At 42.1% G+C, this 18907-nt stretch overlaps 2 protein-coding genes across 2 annotated transcripts in view; both read left to right on the forward strand.

Annotated features, from left to right (window-relative positions):
* LOC306766145 (lanosterol synthase-like) overlaps window positions 1-12135 on the forward strand; it is a gene marked incomplete at its 3' end in the record, with an annotated part of 38317 nt that extends 26182 nt beyond the window's left edge. Inside the window, exons 8-20 of the mRNA XM_079253759.1 lie at window positions 627-724; window positions 1663-1690; window positions 2761-2817; window positions 2908-2979; window positions 3129-3179; window positions 3268-3417; window positions 6248-6344; window positions 6594-6699; window positions 11167-11232; window positions 11311-11391; window positions 11493-11663; window positions 11790-11868; window positions 11998-12135. Of these exons, the coding sequence (XP_079109885.1) occupies window positions 627-724; window positions 1663-1690; window positions 2761-2817; window positions 2908-2979; window positions 3129-3179; window positions 3268-3417; window positions 6248-6344; window positions 6594-6699; window positions 11167-11232; window positions 11311-11391; window positions 11493-11663; window positions 11790-11868; window positions 11998-12135 (1194 nt within the window). The remainder of the gene's footprint in view (window positions 1-626; window positions 725-1662; window positions 1691-2760; window positions 2818-2907; window positions 2980-3128; window positions 3180-3267; window positions 3418-6247; window positions 6345-6593; window positions 6700-11166; window positions 11233-11310; window positions 11392-11492; window positions 11664-11789; window positions 11869-11997) is intronic.
* A 4545-nt stretch (window positions 12136-16680) lies between these two features.
* LOC306766146 (lanosterol synthase-like) overlaps window positions 16681-18907 on the forward strand; it is a gene marked incomplete at both ends in the record, with an annotated part of 122532 nt that continues 120305 nt past the window's right edge. The window contains 4 exons of the mRNA XM_079253760.1: window positions 16681-16694; window positions 17234-17402; window positions 17590-17728; window positions 17868-17976. Of these exons, the coding sequence (XP_079109886.1) occupies window positions 16681-16694; window positions 17234-17402; window positions 17590-17728; window positions 17868-17976 (431 nt within the window). The remainder of the gene's footprint in view (window positions 16695-17233; window positions 17403-17589; window positions 17729-17867; window positions 17977-18907) is intronic.

Here is an 18907-nt window from a genome sequence, read left to right on the forward strand (position 1 = left end):
GCAGAGTGTAAAGTGCCTCCAAATCTGAGACCATGGTCCTCAGCTGGAATAGGGTGGATTGTCCTCTTCGGGCCGGGAGTCAGGTCTTGCCCAAAGAGGAGGAGTTTAAATATCTTGGGGTCTTGTTCATGAGCGAGGGAAGGATGTAGCGTAAGATCGACAGGCAGATTGGTGAGGCGTTTGCTGTAATGCAGACTCTGCACCAGTCTGTCATGGTGAAGAAGTAGCTGAGCCAGAACACGAAGCTCTTGATTTACCAGTCGATCTACGTTCCTACCCTCACCTATGGTCATGAGCTGTGGGTCATGACTGAAAGAACGAGATCTCGTATACAGGCAGCTGAAATGAGTTTCCTCTGCAGGGCTCTACCTTAGATATAGGGTGAGGAGCTCGGTCATCCCGGAGGGGCTCAGAGTAGAGCCGCTGCTCCTCCGCATCGAGAGGAGCCAGTTGAGGTGGCTCAGCATCTGTTCAGCATGCCTCCTGGACACCAGCCTGGTGAGGTGTTCTGGGCACGTTCATGCCAGAGGAGACCCCTGGGAGAATTGTGGTATCTCTTGGCCTGGGAACCTCTCACCTTATAAACATAGAAATCTCTTTTATGTTATTGTTTTTTTTTTCTCCAGATCCCCAAAACAATCAATATGCTGGTTCACTGGTATGTAAACGGTCCCTCCTCACCAGACCTTCAGGAGCATGTATCCAGGATCCCCGACTACCTCTGGTCAGTCAACATTCAACTAAAAGGTCCTTAACAACAACAAAAAAAACTCATGAACTTCTTTTTTATAGAGATGGCTGAATAAAAAATTAAAGGGGTGCTATTATGGTATTTTGAGTAATCTGAGCTTTCTACCGTGTTACAGTGTTGAATCCTCATCAGACATGTGAACGACACAGTTTTTTATCACTTAAACGCATGTTTGAGTTTGAGTTTGAGTTCAGCACTCTCGCCATTCGGTTTCCATGGCAACGAAAAACGCGTCGTTTTAGAGAGTTTTCTCTACTTGGAAATCCTTGTGACGTCCCGGGGGATAAGGTTCGGTGTTTGGTTACCTTCTACTGGTTAACAAGGGCATGTACAAATACATCAGGCGGGTGGAGAACGTGGGATAAAGTTATTTCCAACGATGGCTGGTGAATTTACCAAAGAGAGACATCCTGCTGCATTCGTTGCTGTGGGTTGCTGTTTTCCACTTCGTTTTCAGGCTCTGATTCAGGTTCCAACATGTAGGGCTGTATGCTATGTGTTGACATGGTATTTTGTTTTTTTTATTGAGTTCATATTAGCCTAATCCTTCTGTTTATGAGATGTTACAATGACGGCGAAAGCAGTTGCGGTGCGCGCTCCCGATGTAGTGCAGTGGCGGGAGGCGGGACTTAATGCGGAAGAGTCTCAATCCACTCGTTTTGCCCACAGGCTGATCTGACAGCCTACGGAGAGGGTCTGTCTGAAGTAAATAAAGCAATTTGTGACAATAACTCGATCAATCCCAGCCCTTCTGGTCTCAGAAATAAAAATAAATTAGCCTGAAATGCATATAATAGTTCCACTTTAAAGAAAAATAGTCATTTTACATAACCTGCATTGATCATATAATGTGAGCCAAAGATGTACAAGTATCGATGTGCTAAACTGACTGCAGTTTTTCCATGTTCCAGGTTGGGATTGGATGGCATGAAAGTGCAGGTCAGAATTTTATGTTTGTGTCACCTCCAAAGACTTGTTTTTAGGGAAGGTTATGACATCTGGAAGAGGCTCATGAATTAAATAAATAAAAACACCCTTTTTTTTTTTTTTTTTTACCTCTTAGTATTACTAAATTCATATTTTCATTTTTTTTATGGTCCTCTGTGCTTCAGTGTTTAAGGAGACATTAAAACATTACAAAATATGAAGCATAATTTAAAATTAAAACATGAAAGCAAAGAAAAGGAAATAACATTAAATAAAGACTGTTAAAATGATTATCAATTCCAGCTTTAAAGAAATATGCAGATTTGGACATAAAATAAACTTAAAAATAGCTTTGAATAAAACCTACTGAAACACAGCTGAGAACAGGAGGGTCTTTAACCTGCATTTTCCAGCTGATCTGAGGCCCATGGGACTTTGTTCCAGACATGTGAGGCATAGAAGCTGAATGCAGCTTCTCCTTGTCCCATGGCGAGTATGCAATGATGCATAGGCAACTGTATTTTTATGAAGCCAGAACAACTTTAACTCATCTTTAACCACAACAAATACAGCTATCATTAGGATTATGTGGTGTTATTTTGCCCAATATTGCTTAGAGTGACTGAAAACGAAGGACCAGAATCACTGCAAAGACAGCTGTGACCAGAACATGTGTCTCAAAAAGACAGGAGAATATTGACATGTAGGGCAATATGATGCATCATCAGAGTAAAATTTTATTTATTTTAACTATTGTTAAAATAATGCAATCTAAAAATAACCTTAAACTGGATCAGGCCATTTCTAATGCAGAGAGAGGATCTATGTGTTTGCTCTATGATACTTTTCCAAGTGTCTGCAGGTAAAATTTCTCCAATTTCTTTTTCCCAAGCTACTTTAACTTTGTCTCTCTAGGACAAGTTTTCAAAACGAATGCATATGTTTTTGACTTTACTCCCTTTTTAAATGGGTTAATGTTAAGGGCTGAACACAGTAGATATTTAGAGGCTAGTGCCTGTAACTCTGGTAAGCATTATTTTGAGCTTATAAAACAAGTTTCTTGTCATTTCTCTTCCACGCAGGGAACAAATGGATCTCAGCTGTGGGACACTTGTTTTGCTGTTCAGGCTTTTCTTGAGGTAAAACTTTCTGCCAGACTTTGAGTGTTTTAAGTGAAAGTTTGCAACAACATGTCATACTGAGTGAAGAAGTGTGTGGGGGTCTTACAGGCAGGAGCCCAAAACGAGCCCAAACTGGCAGAGTGTCTTAGTGAAGCGCATCACTTTCTCACCATCACACAGGTACATTAAACAGCATCTCAGCCACCAGTGGAAACAAACACTACACTTGATAGTCTCTTTACGGCAGCACTGACGGCATTCAGATGAACCAAAGATCACAACTGTGACATGAATGTCTGCTTCTCCCATACATGTTTAATGATGTCCAGATACGTGAGAATCCTCCTGAATACCAGAAATACTACAGACACATGAGCAAGGTACGGCTAATATCACGTAATACCAACACTTTGTTTTTAAATTCCCTCCAAAAACAGATCCATGTATGTGTGTGTGCATGTTTGTCAGGGAGGATTCCCCTTCAGTACTCGTGACTGTGGTTGGATAGTGTCTGACTGCACAGCAGAGGGTCTGAAGTCTCTGATGCTGCTGGAGGAGTTCTGTCCCTCCATCAGGGAGCCCGTCTCCACCGAGCGTCTGTATGATGCCGTCAATGTGGTGAGTGCAAAGGAAATCCTTTTCTATGCTTTTTGTTTTTGGATCATTTTGCTTTGAAAAGTCAATAAGACATAACGATTAAAAGGCGTGTGTGTGTGTGTACATGGTTACGTACAGAATCCATGTTAAACTCTTTTATCTCCTCACACCCAAACTGTTGCATCTTACTTAGAAAAATCAATTGACTACAGTTTTACAGAAAACATCTTAAATCTGAACTGCAACCTAGAAAAGCGAGTAAATTCCATCTTTACATTGCATCCCAGGTATGTTTGAAAAAGGATTTTAAGATTTTACCATTGGCTTTGTCGCCTCCCACCAGACCCGGCGTCATGTGTGGGCAGAGGCGGGCCGTGCCCACCCATGGAGTCAGTTGTGCCCACCCTGAACTAAAACCAAAGTTTTGTTTTAATTATTTGGATTTTTTATTTTTGGAGTTTCCATCTTTTCTGAAACCTATCCATCCTCATTTGTCAATCAAACAATCCAATCAAAGAACAAAGACGACGTGTTGGTCGATTACAGACAGACGGGGCGGGTCAGTAGGTCAAATGAATATGCTCCAGGTCCAGTTGCCTTTTTGCTGATTTGGTCGATGTAGGGGCTTTCGCACAGAGTGAATTAAACTACATACTTTCACATTAGACTCCAAAAGTCTCCAATATCACAAGAAAAAGCCGGCACATTTGTCGATAGTCCCTTTTTTTTGTTTTTAAAATAAAGACTCTAGATGGGTCAGGCTAATCAGAGCTACTGTTGCTAACTGGTAAGCCTGGATAAATGCAGAGGATTGCGTCCGGAAGGGAATCTGGCATAAAACATGAGCCAGTTCACCCGAGCGATGATTCGCTGTGGCGCAGAAGGACGAACCCAAAGGGAAACAACAACAACTGTTAGCACAACGCTCCTGTGTGGATTGGTTTCCACCTTTCAAAAATTAAAATAAGCCCCAATCCAGGTGGGTGGGGGGTTCACAGTGGTACGTTTCATGCGAGTGTTTTCAGGAGTGATCGTGTAATGAATTATTCAAACTACCCTTTAATGCATGAATTACCAAAAAAAAAAAACCAATGCAACATTTTTTAAACACAGTATTTTACCTCTGCAGACATATGCAATGATACTTTTTGTTTATTAGTGATATTTAGAACTGATCATGATGATTTAATTTATTGTATTCTATAAAATATTCTAAAATAATATATAATCATAATTATATAATGTAAATCTTCTATAAAATATAACTGCATCATTTTCTTTTCCTATTTATCGTAAAGACAAACTTGTGTAATTACGTTACGTTCAATTATATCATCTATTTATTTATTCTCCAGGGAGTGGAAACGTATTGGATTAATCATTAACCACCACTGAAGTGGTTTATTTAAAAAAATACCATCCTCATTCATGAATCTGCAAGAATAAAACTTGTAAATATGTGTCCTATGACCACTATGTATGAAAGGGTTAAAGATTGCTTTATTAGCAATGAAAACATTCTTTGTTGTGCAACATTTATGGATATAAAGTGTTGCTAATTAGGCAACATAAAGCTGTGATAACATGGATCTCTACTAATATATGAGGAAAATAAATAATAAAGTGCCATATGCAAAATACTTAGCTACTTAGCTACATGTTAAAGTCCAACCCGGATATATGATGATATGAATTCAGTGATATGAAATGTTAATACTGTAGGAGTGGCCACAGAGCCACTGTTTATCCTGAGGAATATGAAATGTAGGTTAAAAACCTATGACCCCCTGAATAATTGTACCCCCACACTTCTACTTTGTTCCTACAGCTGGGTCTGCCTCTCATCCTATTATTTATCTAACTTGTACAAACTTATGAGCCTGTTAGAAAACTGACATCCTCCAGTAAAGGACGTTTAGTTTCCCAGAGACTCAACTGGAGACCAGGGGGGACGAAACTTTTGCTGTCAAAGCTGGTAAACCCTCACAGGAAGACTTTTGCATATTAACTCAGTGATGCTTCCCCTGTTGATGGCTTGTTTAGCATCCGTCTTGCAGCAGATATGATGGCTCATTCGTAGATAATGAAACAGTTATTTCAGTAAAGTGATTTGACACCCATAGAAACAGGTTTCAGTGATTTATTAAAACTTTTCCGTCAACGATTGTTGATTTTGTTACATACTGAACCGTTAACCAGGACAGAGGAAATGTTGCTTTCACAAACAAGACTGGAATTTTTTATCGTGTTGCATCCAGATTGCTTTTAATCACACTTTTATCATTTTAAAATGAGGAAAACGGAGCAATCCATGGCCATTTTTAGTCTCATCTTCATAACGCACCTTTTGCAATAGAGCTGGACTGCAGATACGCAGTTATTATGTTGTTATTATGTTGTACTGCTGAAATAAAACACAAACCTCCGAGATCACCGCATGGTGATAGCATTAAGTAAATGTCCTAGAATTCATTCGTCATTTTTCATTCCTGCTTTAGGCTATCTACGTTCCACCTTGGACAGAACACCAGTCTATCACAGAGACAAACCAAATGTTCTTATGCTCATTATTTTGATTGTTGAGCCCGTTGGTGGATAAGCCTGTTATATTCTGACTGTGTTTGCTGTTCCTTGGCAACAGAAAGCTGAAACTTCAGGTGACATCAACCTGTGTGCAGCGTTTAAGAATAAAGTCAGTAAATTCTAAATAAATGATTAAATGACAGATATAAGTTAAGTTAAGGTTAAACAGATGCTTCAGACAACAGAGCTGTTTCAGCCTCCTGTTATGTTCTGTTGTCAGTTTGCAGCATTTTCACGGTGTCTGCATGTTTCTGTCGTATCTTTGCAGCTGCTGAGCATGAGAAACCCAGACGGTGGGTTTGCCACATATGAAACTAAGAGAGGAGGGAGACTCCTGGAGCTGCTCAACCCCTCTGAGGTGTTTGGTAGGTCTGATCATAGCATGAAACCTCCAATCAACAGAATGGAATAAAAAGTTGTTGCTGGCCACTGCTGATGTTGCCAGGACCTTGACTTACCTGTGGTGTTGATGTTAAATCAGAAAACAACCAAACTTCAGAAGGATGGAAAACATTTAGGACCTCACCAGCATCCGTAGGGAGTAAAACGAGGATCCAGTGTGTGTTGTAAAGTCTTGTGTTCGTTTCTCCACTGTGTTCTTTCTCTGTCTGTAGGTGACATAATGATAGATTATACATATGTGGAGTGTACCTCTGCAGTAGTACAGGCTCTGAGACACTTCCAGAAAAACTACCCACATCACCGTGCCAAGGAGATAAGGTACTGAACAACCCATATTTCCTTTTATGACTTAGAAATATTTTAACTGAACTTTGAACTTTCTGTCATAACATTTTGGAGAGAGAAAAACTGCTGATGCGATGATGAATTTAAGCCACATTCGACCCATGCGTGGCGTCATTATTAGACTCTTTGTGTGCAGCAATGAGTGTAATTACTGAGTATAGATGTAAACGTTGCAGTGACACGTGTGTAATCCTTCACAGTGGATTATGTCAACGGGTTCAGGATCAGGATGGGGAGAGTTTTTAGGGACCACAAAGATTTCCTGGCCTAAGATGATGAACGGCTGATAAGCAGATTTAGATTCCCAAAAGCTGTTCTCTTACATCTATGTACTGAACGGGGTCACAAAACCTACTTTTATTTGTCTCCTCTGCTGGTTATCGGTCCCTTCATCCATGGACCTGTACCTCCTGTCAGTAGGGGAGAGGAAAGATTTGGGCGATTTCTGGCACTTGATAAGGGGCTTATGTCGGCATATGTTGACAATAAACTGCATTTTATTGACAATTTTTTAAAACATTTTTTGGGAATACAAGCATCTTTTTAAGGCAAATGGTTGATATATCTGAACAAGTGAGGGGTGGAATTGGTCACCTCCAACCTATTTCATGTCCTGCGTCATCCCGCTGTGCTCGGTGCCAAGACTGAGATACAGGAGGCGTTATCTAACAGAGTAGACCAAACAAAACCCAGTGAGAACCCAGAGCATGAGCTGCATTTCCCCCCACCCAGAGAGAGCCCCAAAAAGGAAGGACATGGACCAGGACAAGAGGAAGGATCTTAATTTGTCCCCAACCCCCTCAACTGCACCAAGGACCAGGACGGTGGACCTTCACCCTATAAAACTACCAACAGGTCATCGCCATTCTCCCTTTCCCCTTCTCCCCCCCTCGCCTAAAATTCACCAAGCATATGATGGAGCTCGACCCCCCAGACCAATATGTTTTTGTCTCCCATAAACCCCCCACCAGAGCAGCCAGAGGTATGGCACTCAGCCCCTCCTGCTTAACCACACCGGCTGCATTTCCGTCTCTGCAGTCAGCTGTGTGAGGTGTGAAGGGTCCAGGCTGCGTGGACAACAACAGTCATGATTTTTCTTTTTATTAGAAGGTTGAAAAATCCCTGTACTGTTAGGAAACAGAAGTAGAAATGTAGTTCTGCTCAAACGTGGAGAGCTGTTTTCTAAAAGGCCTCCAAGTAAAGTTAACGTACCCTGTGGGCTGCAGCGTGCCCATAAACACAGGCAAGCAGCTCTAAACCCATCAGCTTTGCTTTATTCAATGTCAGGTCTTCAGCAAGCAAAACATTTTAATAAATGATTTTATTACCAAGCACAGACTTGATTTTAGGTTTTTAACTGAAACTCGGTTAGACCAAAGTAACAGAGCAGCTGTTCTTATCGAGTCAATCCCTCCCAACTTCAGTTTTATCAGTGAGGTCAGAGCGAACAGGAGAGGGGGGGTGGCTCTCCAGCCGAAGGCCTCATGCAGAGTCATGTTTCTAAACATTTATAGCCCCCTGGAGACAGAGCAGCATTTTGTGATGATTTAAGTGAACCGCGCCGTCTATGATCTGCGTTGATTTGGAGCGTATGTTTACTGTCAGGCCTCAGGACAAAGGAGCTTCAGACCTGAGTAAGAGTCTGGACAGCTTTGGGTTGACTCAGCATATAACAGAGCAAACACACATTAAAGGACACACTCTAGATTTGCAGATTTCAAAGGGTTTGGACATTCCCAAGGTTTATGTGAGTAATGTGGGCCTGTCTGACCAATAATGTGTTTTCTTTGAGAGTAACATCCCTGTTCACAAACATGTTTCAATGGAGGCGATCACAAAACGGTGTATAACTGAAAACACGAGTGAGACGTTTAACCAGGTCTTTTTGTTAACGCCTTCCCTGTCAGAGGGTTCAGTCAATGAGCTTGTCACTAGTTTAAAGGAAAAAAATGTCAGATGTTACGGATGCTATTGCTCCCACTAAGGCGAAGGTATTCTCTGGAAGGAAAAAAGTCTCCATGGAGAAATTCCACACTGGTAAATAAATTAGAAAGCACGTTGGACAGCCCAGCACAGATGGAGACAAAAAAATCCACGGGTATGTAATGGCTTGAATGAAGAGAAAATGCATTCCTATAATTTACATCTGAGAAATGCAAAAAGTCCTATTTCTCTGACATTATTACCAGAAGCTGCCATCATGCTTGGGTCTTCTTCGCTACAGTGGACAGGTTAACAAACCTTCCTGTGTTGGTAGCACCTCAACTTTATTCCACCAAGACCTGCAATAAGTTTCCTAAATTCTTCAGACAAAATCCACAATATCAGACAAGCTGTTTAAACATCATGACACATTTTTATCGCATTAACAGTAAAGATCTGGGGGTATCTTACGTCAGCTAAACTCCTCTTGCTGTCTGAACATCCTGCCAACAAGTTTTTTTCAAAAAGGTCTCAAAGATCATGGAGCCTGATCTGTTATAGATTGTGTACTTATCTTTAACTTGACAACATCTTTTATGTCTTCCAGTCTGGTTTTAGTCACCACCAAAGCACTGACACTGCTCTGAACAGTTATTAATGACAGATGTTTGCATACAGATGAAGGAAAAATGTCTTTTACTGGACCTCGGTACTTCATTTGATCCAGTTGACCACAATATATTACTGCAATGACTGGACAGCTGGGTGGGTCTCTGGCACTGTACTAAACTGGTTCAAAAAGTACTTAGAGAACAGGAAGAACTTTGTGTCAATAGGTAATTTTACATCTGAGTAGACAAGGATGATATATGGAGTTCCACAAGGTTCCATCCTGGGGTGTCTTTTGTTTAACATCTAAATGCTCCCACTGGCGCAGGTCATACAGAAGAACAGCATTAGTTACCACAGCTATGCAGATGAAACGCAGATTTATATTGCAATCTCACGAGATGACTGATGACCAGTGCAGGATTTTGGTAAATATATCAAGGAGATTAATGACTAGATCTACCTAAAATTTCTTCAGCAAAAACTAAACTAAAGTGATCGTCTTTGGAGCCAAAGAGAAACAATTAAAGGTCACCACAGAGCTTCATTCTGTACACCTAAAAACCACCTACCAGGCAAGAAATCTGGGTCTAGTGATGGACTCAGACTTACATTTTGAAAAACACATTAAGAGAAAAGTCCGCTTACTTTCCCTTGAAGATAATATGAAGGTAAAAGAACTGATGTCCCAGCAGGACCTGGAAAAACTAGTCCTAGTCATGGAGAGGTGGCATTCAGCTTCTATGCTCCACATGTCTGGAACAAACTCCCAGAAAGCCTCAGATCAGCTGGAACATGTAGGTTAAAGACCCTCCTGTTCTCAGTGGCGTTTCACTGGTTTTTATTCAAAGCTATTTTAAGGTTATTTTAAGTACAAACCTGCATGTTTATTTAAAGCTGGAAATGATCATTTTAAGTCTTAATTTAATGTTATTTTCTTTTCCTTGCTTTCTTGTTTTAATTTTAAATGACATCTTTCATTTTTAATGTTTTGAAGTCTCTATAAAGCTCTTTGAATCACCGTGTTGTTGAACTGGGCTGAACAAATAAACTTGCCCAGCTGACCACAACACTTCCTGTTATTTTTCACCTCTACTGTTGCCATCACACAAAATATTTTTCGATTCTTCACCTCAGTGACCAACACATTGATGTCTGCCTTGGTGAAAGTGCATTTCCTTGTTCTCCATCGTTGTCATTGTAAACCATGAAATAACATTGATCAGTTGCTCATTTAAATACACATTTCTATTCGTGAGGGGTTTTGCGTCGACCATTTATGGCTGAATGCGGGTGTGTAGAGGACGGAACACAAGATGGAATCTTGTACACCAATGTTGAGGGCAGGTGTGATTTAGAAAGAGGAAATTGCATGTGGGAGTGCGTGTGCATGGTTTTATAAATCTGGATTCTTTTTGGCATATGCCATTTCCAGCTTTTGGGTATAAAAAGTATAAGAATACTTTTAGTAGAGATCCTAGGCAATGTTTTATAAATGAGATCCCAGGACTGTAGAGCAGCTGGAATCCTGCATCAAACCAGAATGGGACAACATTCCTCTCCCAAAATTCCAGCAGCTGCTCTCCTCACTTCCCAGGTGTTTCCAGATGTTAGAAGAAGAGGAGATACTAACGATGCTAAACATCATCCTGGAGCTACATTTTACAGACGTGTTGCTGCATCAGATTCACAATCAGCTCAGATTTTCCAAGAAATGAGAAAATGTTTTAACATCTGAGATGATGTTAATGTTCTACTGGGAATAAGATGTAGCTTGATGAGATTTACAAACTGTTATATTCTGATTTTATTTCTATTTTAGACACAATCTATGTTTTAAGAATTAGGGTTGTATATCATTTCTGGTAACTGTTGAGGTTAAAGAGGAAACTTTTGTTTCTTCTTCAGGTCCACTCTAAGAGACGGTCTGCAGTACTGCAGAAAGATGCAGAGACCTGATGGATCCTGGGAAGGGTGGGTGTACACTTGATGTTTTACCAGCTGAAGCCGAACAAACAGCTCATGCTGAGTCTTCTTGTTACTTGTGCTCAGCTCCTGGGGAGTGTGTTTCACATATGGAACCTGGTTTGGCCTGGAAGCGTTTGCCTGCATGGGCCACATCTACAGCAAGGAGTAAGTTGAACAAAGATAAAGTATAAAAAAAAAGCTCTGAGAACACTTGATGCTTCTGAGCAGGAGAAATGAGATGACATGGCTGTGTTCTTTGTGATCAGGGATGTGTGTGAGGAGGTTCAGAAAGCTTGCCAGTTCCTGCTGGACCATCAGATGTCGGACGGCGGATGGGGGGAGGACTTTGAGTCGTGTGAGCAACGTCGCTACATGCAGAGCAGCACTGCTCAGATCCACAACACCTGCTGGGCTTTGTTGGGACTCATGGCTGTGAGGTGAAGCATAACTCAGACTGGGTTTAACTCTGCATTCAGACACATGAAGGACTATTGGTCAGACTTTGATTATGGCGTTTGGTCAGAATGAAGTGTTGCCATCCATCGTCTCTTGTGTTTAAACAGACATCCCAACAAGCAGGCCATTGAGAGAGGCGTTCGACTCCTGATTGATAAGCAGCAGCCCAATGGAGACTGGCCCCAGGTGAATCTGCATGTTACATCCCATAAACTCACATCATACTGGTTTTACTCTGCCATGAATCCAAACAATGACATGATACAACCATTATGTGAAATTAATAGTAGATTTATGTGTTTTCCTCCTATCCAGGAGAACATTGCAGGTGTGTTCAACAAGAGCTGTGCAATTAGCTACACCTCCTACAGAAACGTCTTCCCAGTCTGGACTCTGGGTCGCTTCACCCAGCTTTACCCCAGCAGTCCGCTGGCTGGGAAGGTGAAGCTGTGACAACCTTCAGGGAAAACTCCGACTATAATCCAGAATGAGAGGACAAAATGTCTTCAGATAAAGCAGACATGGACAGCATAGTTTATGGTTCAGACAATGTGAAACAAGGACACATCAGCTGTTTCAAAGAATGAATCCACCAGATAGTATTTTATTCTGTGTTATCACTATTTTTCATTTGAATGGGTCTCAGTTGATGTATTCATCGTTCTTTAATAGCTCAATTTTTTAACAATTACAACTTTAGTAATGTTACATTTGTTCTTTATTTGTCTTAAAACGACATGACACACTTAATATAAATATTGTTGGCAAATGGGAAGAAAAAGAGGAGGGTTTCGTATTGAACGTTGTGGGACCCCAAAGAAAGGTAAAATGGATCCACAGACCTGTTGGGCTGGGTTATAAATTCATAAAGGTGTGTCATAAAAAAATCTCATTATGTACGTGGTATAATATACAGTAAGGATTTCAAACAGGGACACTGTCATGTTCAAAGATTTTCTTAAGGAAGTAGAAGCTCTGATGATGCAAAGAACCACTCCTCAAACTGGGTCAGTTTGAGGAGAGGTTCCATGTAAACACCTTACTCGGGAGGCGTTCAGGTGGCATCCTTACCAAATATTCGAGCCACCTCAGCTGGCTTCCCTCGATGCGGATCTACAGGCTGTATATAAAAAAAATAGGCAGAGCCTCCATAATATTACCCATAGGTTTCTGTAGAGCTGAATTGAAGCTCGTGGGCAGTTCCTACCATCGACATCTTGGCAATGTCACGTGTGTCATCTCTGTAATGGAAAACACGAAATGGGGCAAAGAGGTGGAGCTGAGACAGGGGTTGTGAGTGTGTCGTGGATGACTGACATCTAGCGATCTCCGACCTGCCAGTAGCTACGAACTATCCAAGCTAACCTGGAGCTAGCAGGAGCTAACCAGCTGAAGGAGGTAAGCGGGCCAAAGCTAAGTCACACCATTAACTGGCTAAAAACCACAGTTGTTCTGCATTCCTCCTTCTTGAAGTGGGAGATCGGGTATCTGTCAGTCAAAAGGACATGCCCCTAAAAAATGCTAAATTTTGAAATGCAATTTCTTCTAAACAGAGGACTTGTAAAAAAAAAATTCTCTCTCTCTCTCTCTCTCTCTCTCTACGGTTGCTATGACGGTAAACCTGACCAATTACACCTGAAATGGTTTTTTGTACCATGCTGTAAACATGTTTGTTTCTGCTTTGAAGTTGGCCTTTTTAACTTGGACGTCTATGTGGATTTGCTCTGTTTTGGAGCCAGCCTCTCGCAAATAAGGGGGGGAACTGCGATTTTTGTCATTTCAGGTGTAATAGGTGTCACTTTTAGCTACAGGAGGCTGCAGCTCAGGCTCTACTCTAAACCCTTCCCAGGCGACCAAACTTCTCACCGTATCTCTGAGGGAGAGCCCGGCCACCCTGTGGAGGAAACTTATTTCAGCCACCTCTATATGTGATCTCATTCTTTCGGTCACAACCCGATCTATGACCATAGATGAGGATAGGAACATAGATCAGCTAGTAAAGTGAGAGCTTTGTTTTCTGGCTCAGCTCCTCTTCACCATGACAGACTGGCGGAGAGTCCGCATTACTGCAGATGCTGCACGGATCCGCCTGTCGATATCATGCTCCATCCTTTCCATGCTTGTGAACAAGACCCTGAGATATTTGAACTCCTCCACTTGAGGAAGGACTTCACTCCCAACCCGGAGAGGGCAATCCACCCTATTCCGGCTGAGGACCATGGTCTCAAATTTAGAGGTGCTGATTCTCATCCCAGCCGCTTCACACTCGGCGAATTGCTCAAGAGAGAGCTGGAAATCATGGCCACATGAAGCCAGCCGAAACACATCATCTGCAAAAAGCAAATACCCAGTCCTGAGCCCACCAGACCAGATCCCTTCAACACCTCAGCTGTGCGTAGAAATTCTGTTCATAAAAGTTATGAACAGAATATGTGATAAAGGGCAGCCTTGGCAGAGTCTAACCCTCACTGAAAACTAATCCAATTTACTGCCAGCTATGACACTTGGGACTGGACAGCTCGTACAAGGGGGTCTGATACCCCATACTTCTGGAGTATCTCCACAGGAGCCCCCAGGGGACATGGTCAAATGCCTTTCCAAGTCCACAAAACACATCTAGACTGTTTGGACAAACTCCATTGCCCCTTCCAAGACCCCAAAGAGGGTACAGAGCTGGTCCACTGTTCCGCGACCAGGACAAAAAATGCACTGCTCCTCCTTAATCTGAGATTTGACTTTCTAATGGACCCTCCTCTCCAGTATCTCTCAATAGACCTTATCCGGGAGGCTGAGGAGTGTGATCTCTCTGTATTTGGAGCACACCCCCTGGTCCTTCTTGAAAAGAGGAACCACCACACCAGTCTGCCAGTCCAGAGGCACTGTCCTCAATGTCCATGCGATGCTGCAGAGGCGTATCACCCAGGATTGCCTCACAGTGTCCAGAGCCTTAAGAAACTCCAAGTGGATCTCATTCACCCCTGGGGCCTTGCCACCAAGGGGCTTTTAACCACCTCAGTGACCTCATTCCCAGAAAAAGGAGAGTCCACTCCTGAGTACCCCAGCTCTGCTTCGTCATCTGGACAATCCTTGACGAGCACAGGCATCCAACAACAAAACAGCACTTGAGTTCAGAAAGGGGGGGACCATTCCTCCCAATCACTCCCTTCCAGGTTTAACTGTCATTACCCACGTGAGCATTGAAGTCCCTCAGCAGAACAAGAGAATCCCCAGAGGGAGCCCCCTCCAGCACTCCCTCCAAGGACTCCAGAAAGGGTGGGTACTCTGAACTGCTGTTAAGTGCATAAGCACAAACAATAGACAGGGCCCATCCAAAGCTGGAGAGAAGCTACCTTTTTGTCCACTGGGGTAAACCCCAATGTAAAGTCACCAAGTCAGGGGGCAATGAGAATGCCCAATCCCGCTTGACGCCTCTCATCGGAAGAAACTTCAGAGTAGAAGAAGATCCAGCTGTTAAGGGCCATGTGTCGAGGTGAGTCGAACTATGTCTAACCAGAACCGCTGAACCTCATGCACAACCTCAGGCTCCTTCCCCACCAGAGAGGTGACATTTCACATCCCTAGAACTAGTTTTTGCACCCGAGGATTGGACCCCTTGATCCCTACGGCCCCTCTCATAGGTGGTGAGCCCACAAGAGGTAGGGCCCATGTAACCCTTTCGGGCAGAGCAGAACCAGGCCACATGGGCAAAGGCCCAGTCACCAGATGCTCGCCCTTGTGCCTCACCCCAAGGCCTGGCTCCAGGGGGAACCCTGGTGACCTGCTTCTGTGCAAGAAAACAATTATCCCCGTGGTCATCGTCGTCATAGGAGTATTGAAGCTACTGTTTTAATTTAATTTTAAATTGAGACAATTTTCTTTCTATTTTACTGTGCAGGGGACTTCGGCACCAAACTACTGAAAAAAAAAACTATGCATTAAAAGTAGTTATTTGTTCATGCAATAAATGAAGTACTATGTCCAGTGCCACACGTTGAGTTCTTGATTGAATAAAATTGTCTTATTTAAATTCCATAGCTTTCATTCAATTACTCAGACTTTCATTCAATCATTTCTGACAGTTCAATTCAATTCAGCTTTATTTGTATAGCGCCACATTACAATGTCATCTCAGGGCACTTTACAGACACATCAATGGCACTATCCTCAAGAAAGGCGAATAAAAAAAACACTTATAAATGAAAAACATTACAATTTTTCTCAGAAAAGACATCCCAGAAAATTCATCCCGGTCAGATGAGCTACATCTCAGACTCTTACATTTTTGGCAAGAAAATTTTAAAAAGATGGACAAATGATTGCTCGCTTGAAAGGGTTGCTGAGAAAAAAGCTCTTCACTTCACTTCACTCTTCACACAAAAAACATGCCAACATGGCTTAACTTTACAAAGTTGCATTACCATACAGAACTGATGGATAAAATGAGACTGGAATCTCCCACACTGCTCTTCTTTCCATATGTATGAACATGAACCTGACAAGGGAGCATCCCACCACTCTTACGTTTTTTTCTGAAATTTATATTTTTACATGGTATGAAAGAAAATCAAGCCCAAGATGTGTTTACAGAATTCTAATCTGAAGAGATTAAAAGTGTAGAAAAATAGTCACTCTGACCTTTTCCGCAGCAGATCATACAGTAAACACGTGGATAAACCATATCTAAAACTGTTTTAGCCTGACGTGTCCTCATTGAGCATTAAAAGGTTCATTTCAGAAAGTTAAGTTAAAAGTAGAGTAAAATAACTTTATAGTGAGTATATATTAAGGGAGAGATGTATGAATATATGATTGATAATTTGACTTTGTTCAGACTGCTGTTAGTGCAGAAGGAAGCCCTTTCATGAAAGTGATGTCCTTATTTGCATTCCTGTGAGATTAGCCGCTGATCTTTTCCCTCCACCTCTCACATTTACTTTGGCACACAAGTCAGAAAATCTTCATTCATAAAGCTCAACTCTGGATTCATCAGACGGAGCAATGACCGAGGGAATGTGAGTATCTTATTTCTTCTCTGGCATTTTTTTTCTTTTAGCTCCAACAACCTTAATTAAAACAGTTTAAAAACAATTCACCTTAAACAAGAAACACCTGTTTTCACACTATATTATGTATTGTTTAGTTAAATTTTTGATTATACAGTCATTTCTGTACAAACAATTAGGAAATTTAGATTAGTTTTGGCTATACGATGGAGTGGCGACCTGTCCAGGGTGTACCCTACCTCTCACCTGAAGGCTGGAATCGGCTCCAGCTTCCCTGCGACCCTTACGTGGATTAAGTGGTTTCAGAAAATGAATGAAAGAAAATTAGTTTTGAATTTATTAAAATCAAGCAACATTCATTTTAATTTATCAACGGCACAAAATACATTTCTGAGTGAAAGGAAAATTAAGCAACTGAAACATTTCTGCATTTTCTCAGCTTCACATGTTCTAATAAGGTCTCAGCATAAAAGTAGTCTGGTTAATAACACTAAAAATACACTTAGAATATAATAAATCACGAGACACAATGATCTCTGTCCACTCAGGTCTCTGTGGAGGAGAGGGGGTCCTTACAGGACAGCAGCAGCCACAGATCTGAGCCGCTGGAGGCTGACTAATGTGGAGGGCAGGCAGACGTGGTGCTATGTGGAGCATCAGGACACTCCAGACAGAGAGCAGACCATGTTGGAAGCACATTCTCTCGGACTGGACACTGTAGGCTTCATTTGTTTTCTCCTGGTGGTAAAATCAAACAGTCTTTCTGACTGTAAAATGTTCACTTTTTATCTTTCACTACAAGTTTAAGTTCTTAACAAGCAAATCTACCTGAAACCAATGGACAGACTTGTTAGAACAACTGAGTGAACTTCTAAAACGTGATTATTTCTGATTCTCCCCACAGAGTAAGTTTGTGTCCAACTCCCCTGCTGTCCATACGGCTGTGGATGCTGCTTTAAAAGGTATGAACTTCTACAGTCGCCTCCAAGCCGAGGATGGTCACTGGGCGGGGGACTATGGTGGACCTCTCTTCCTGCTTCCAGGTAAATGAAGTTCTTCTGCTTCACACCTGACATGAGCACTATTTTTATGTCCATTCAGACTGAACTTAACAGAGAAGAACTGACACCAATGTTTATGTGTTTCTGTCTTCATTTTACTACCCATGTTTGAACTTCCCAGGTCTCCTCATCACGTGTCATGTGGCTAAGATCCCTCTGCCTGAGGCCTGGAAAAAGGAGATGGTGAGGTACCTGCGCTCGGTTCAGCTGCCAGATGGAGGCTGGGGTCTGTAAGTCACACCTTTCTGTCATGGTCTGTGAGTTTTGTTGTGTTTAAGTTTGTGTGTTGTCCTCTACCGACCTTTGTGGTAGTGCCAGATCCTCATCTTCACCGTTCTGGCACCAATAACTAAGCCACTTTCAAAGTGACTTAAATCCCCTCTTCGTCATTCAGATGCTCTGCTGGATTGTCGTCCCCATCATGTCTACATGACTAAATGCCCTGAATTGCTGCCATGTGATTGGCTGATTAGATATTTGTGTTAACAAGCAGGACAGTTGTGTTTATATTGTTATAACCACTTTTAGCAGGCAGGTCTCAGAGAGTTAAGTCTCTACTTCAGCCTTAGTGGATCATCCTCCTGTTATAGTGGAAGCCAAAATAGTGTGCAGAAGAAGTTTGGGTATGATGTAGAGAGCAGTCTGAAGGGCAGAGATGATGTTCTAGACTTCACATCCCTTTTTTACTTTAACTCCCTCAACACCCTGAAATGACAGCAGCACAGACTGTAATATACATGTGATTATCAGAAAGTAGATGCATGTTAATGTGGATAAATCTGCTCACTGACGTCCTCCTCTCTAAGATGATTTCATGTTCCTGATTTCTCTGAAACTCTAGTTGTAGACATGTTGTTTCACCTCCAGTTTAACACAATGGATACAAATTTTATGTTATTTAGATGCTTCTTTGCACTGGCTTTACCCAGAAAATCAGCAAAAATCCATCCATCCATCTGTCCGTCGGTCCATCCGTCCGTCCGTCCGTCCGTCCATCCATCCATCCATCTGTCCGTCTATCAATCCATCCGTCCATCAGTCCATCCATCCATCCATACATCTGTCCGTCAGTCCATCCAACCGTCCGTCTGTCCGTCCATCCATCCATCTGTCCGTCTATCAATCCATCCGTCCATCAGTCCATCCATCCATCCATACATC

This window comes from Telmatherina bonti, assembly GCF_933228915.1.
Source record: "Telmatherina bonti genome assembly, chromosome: 15".
Classification (NCBI taxonomy): Eukaryota; Metazoa; Chordata; class Actinopteri; order Atheriniformes; family Telmatherinidae; genus Telmatherina; species Telmatherina bonti.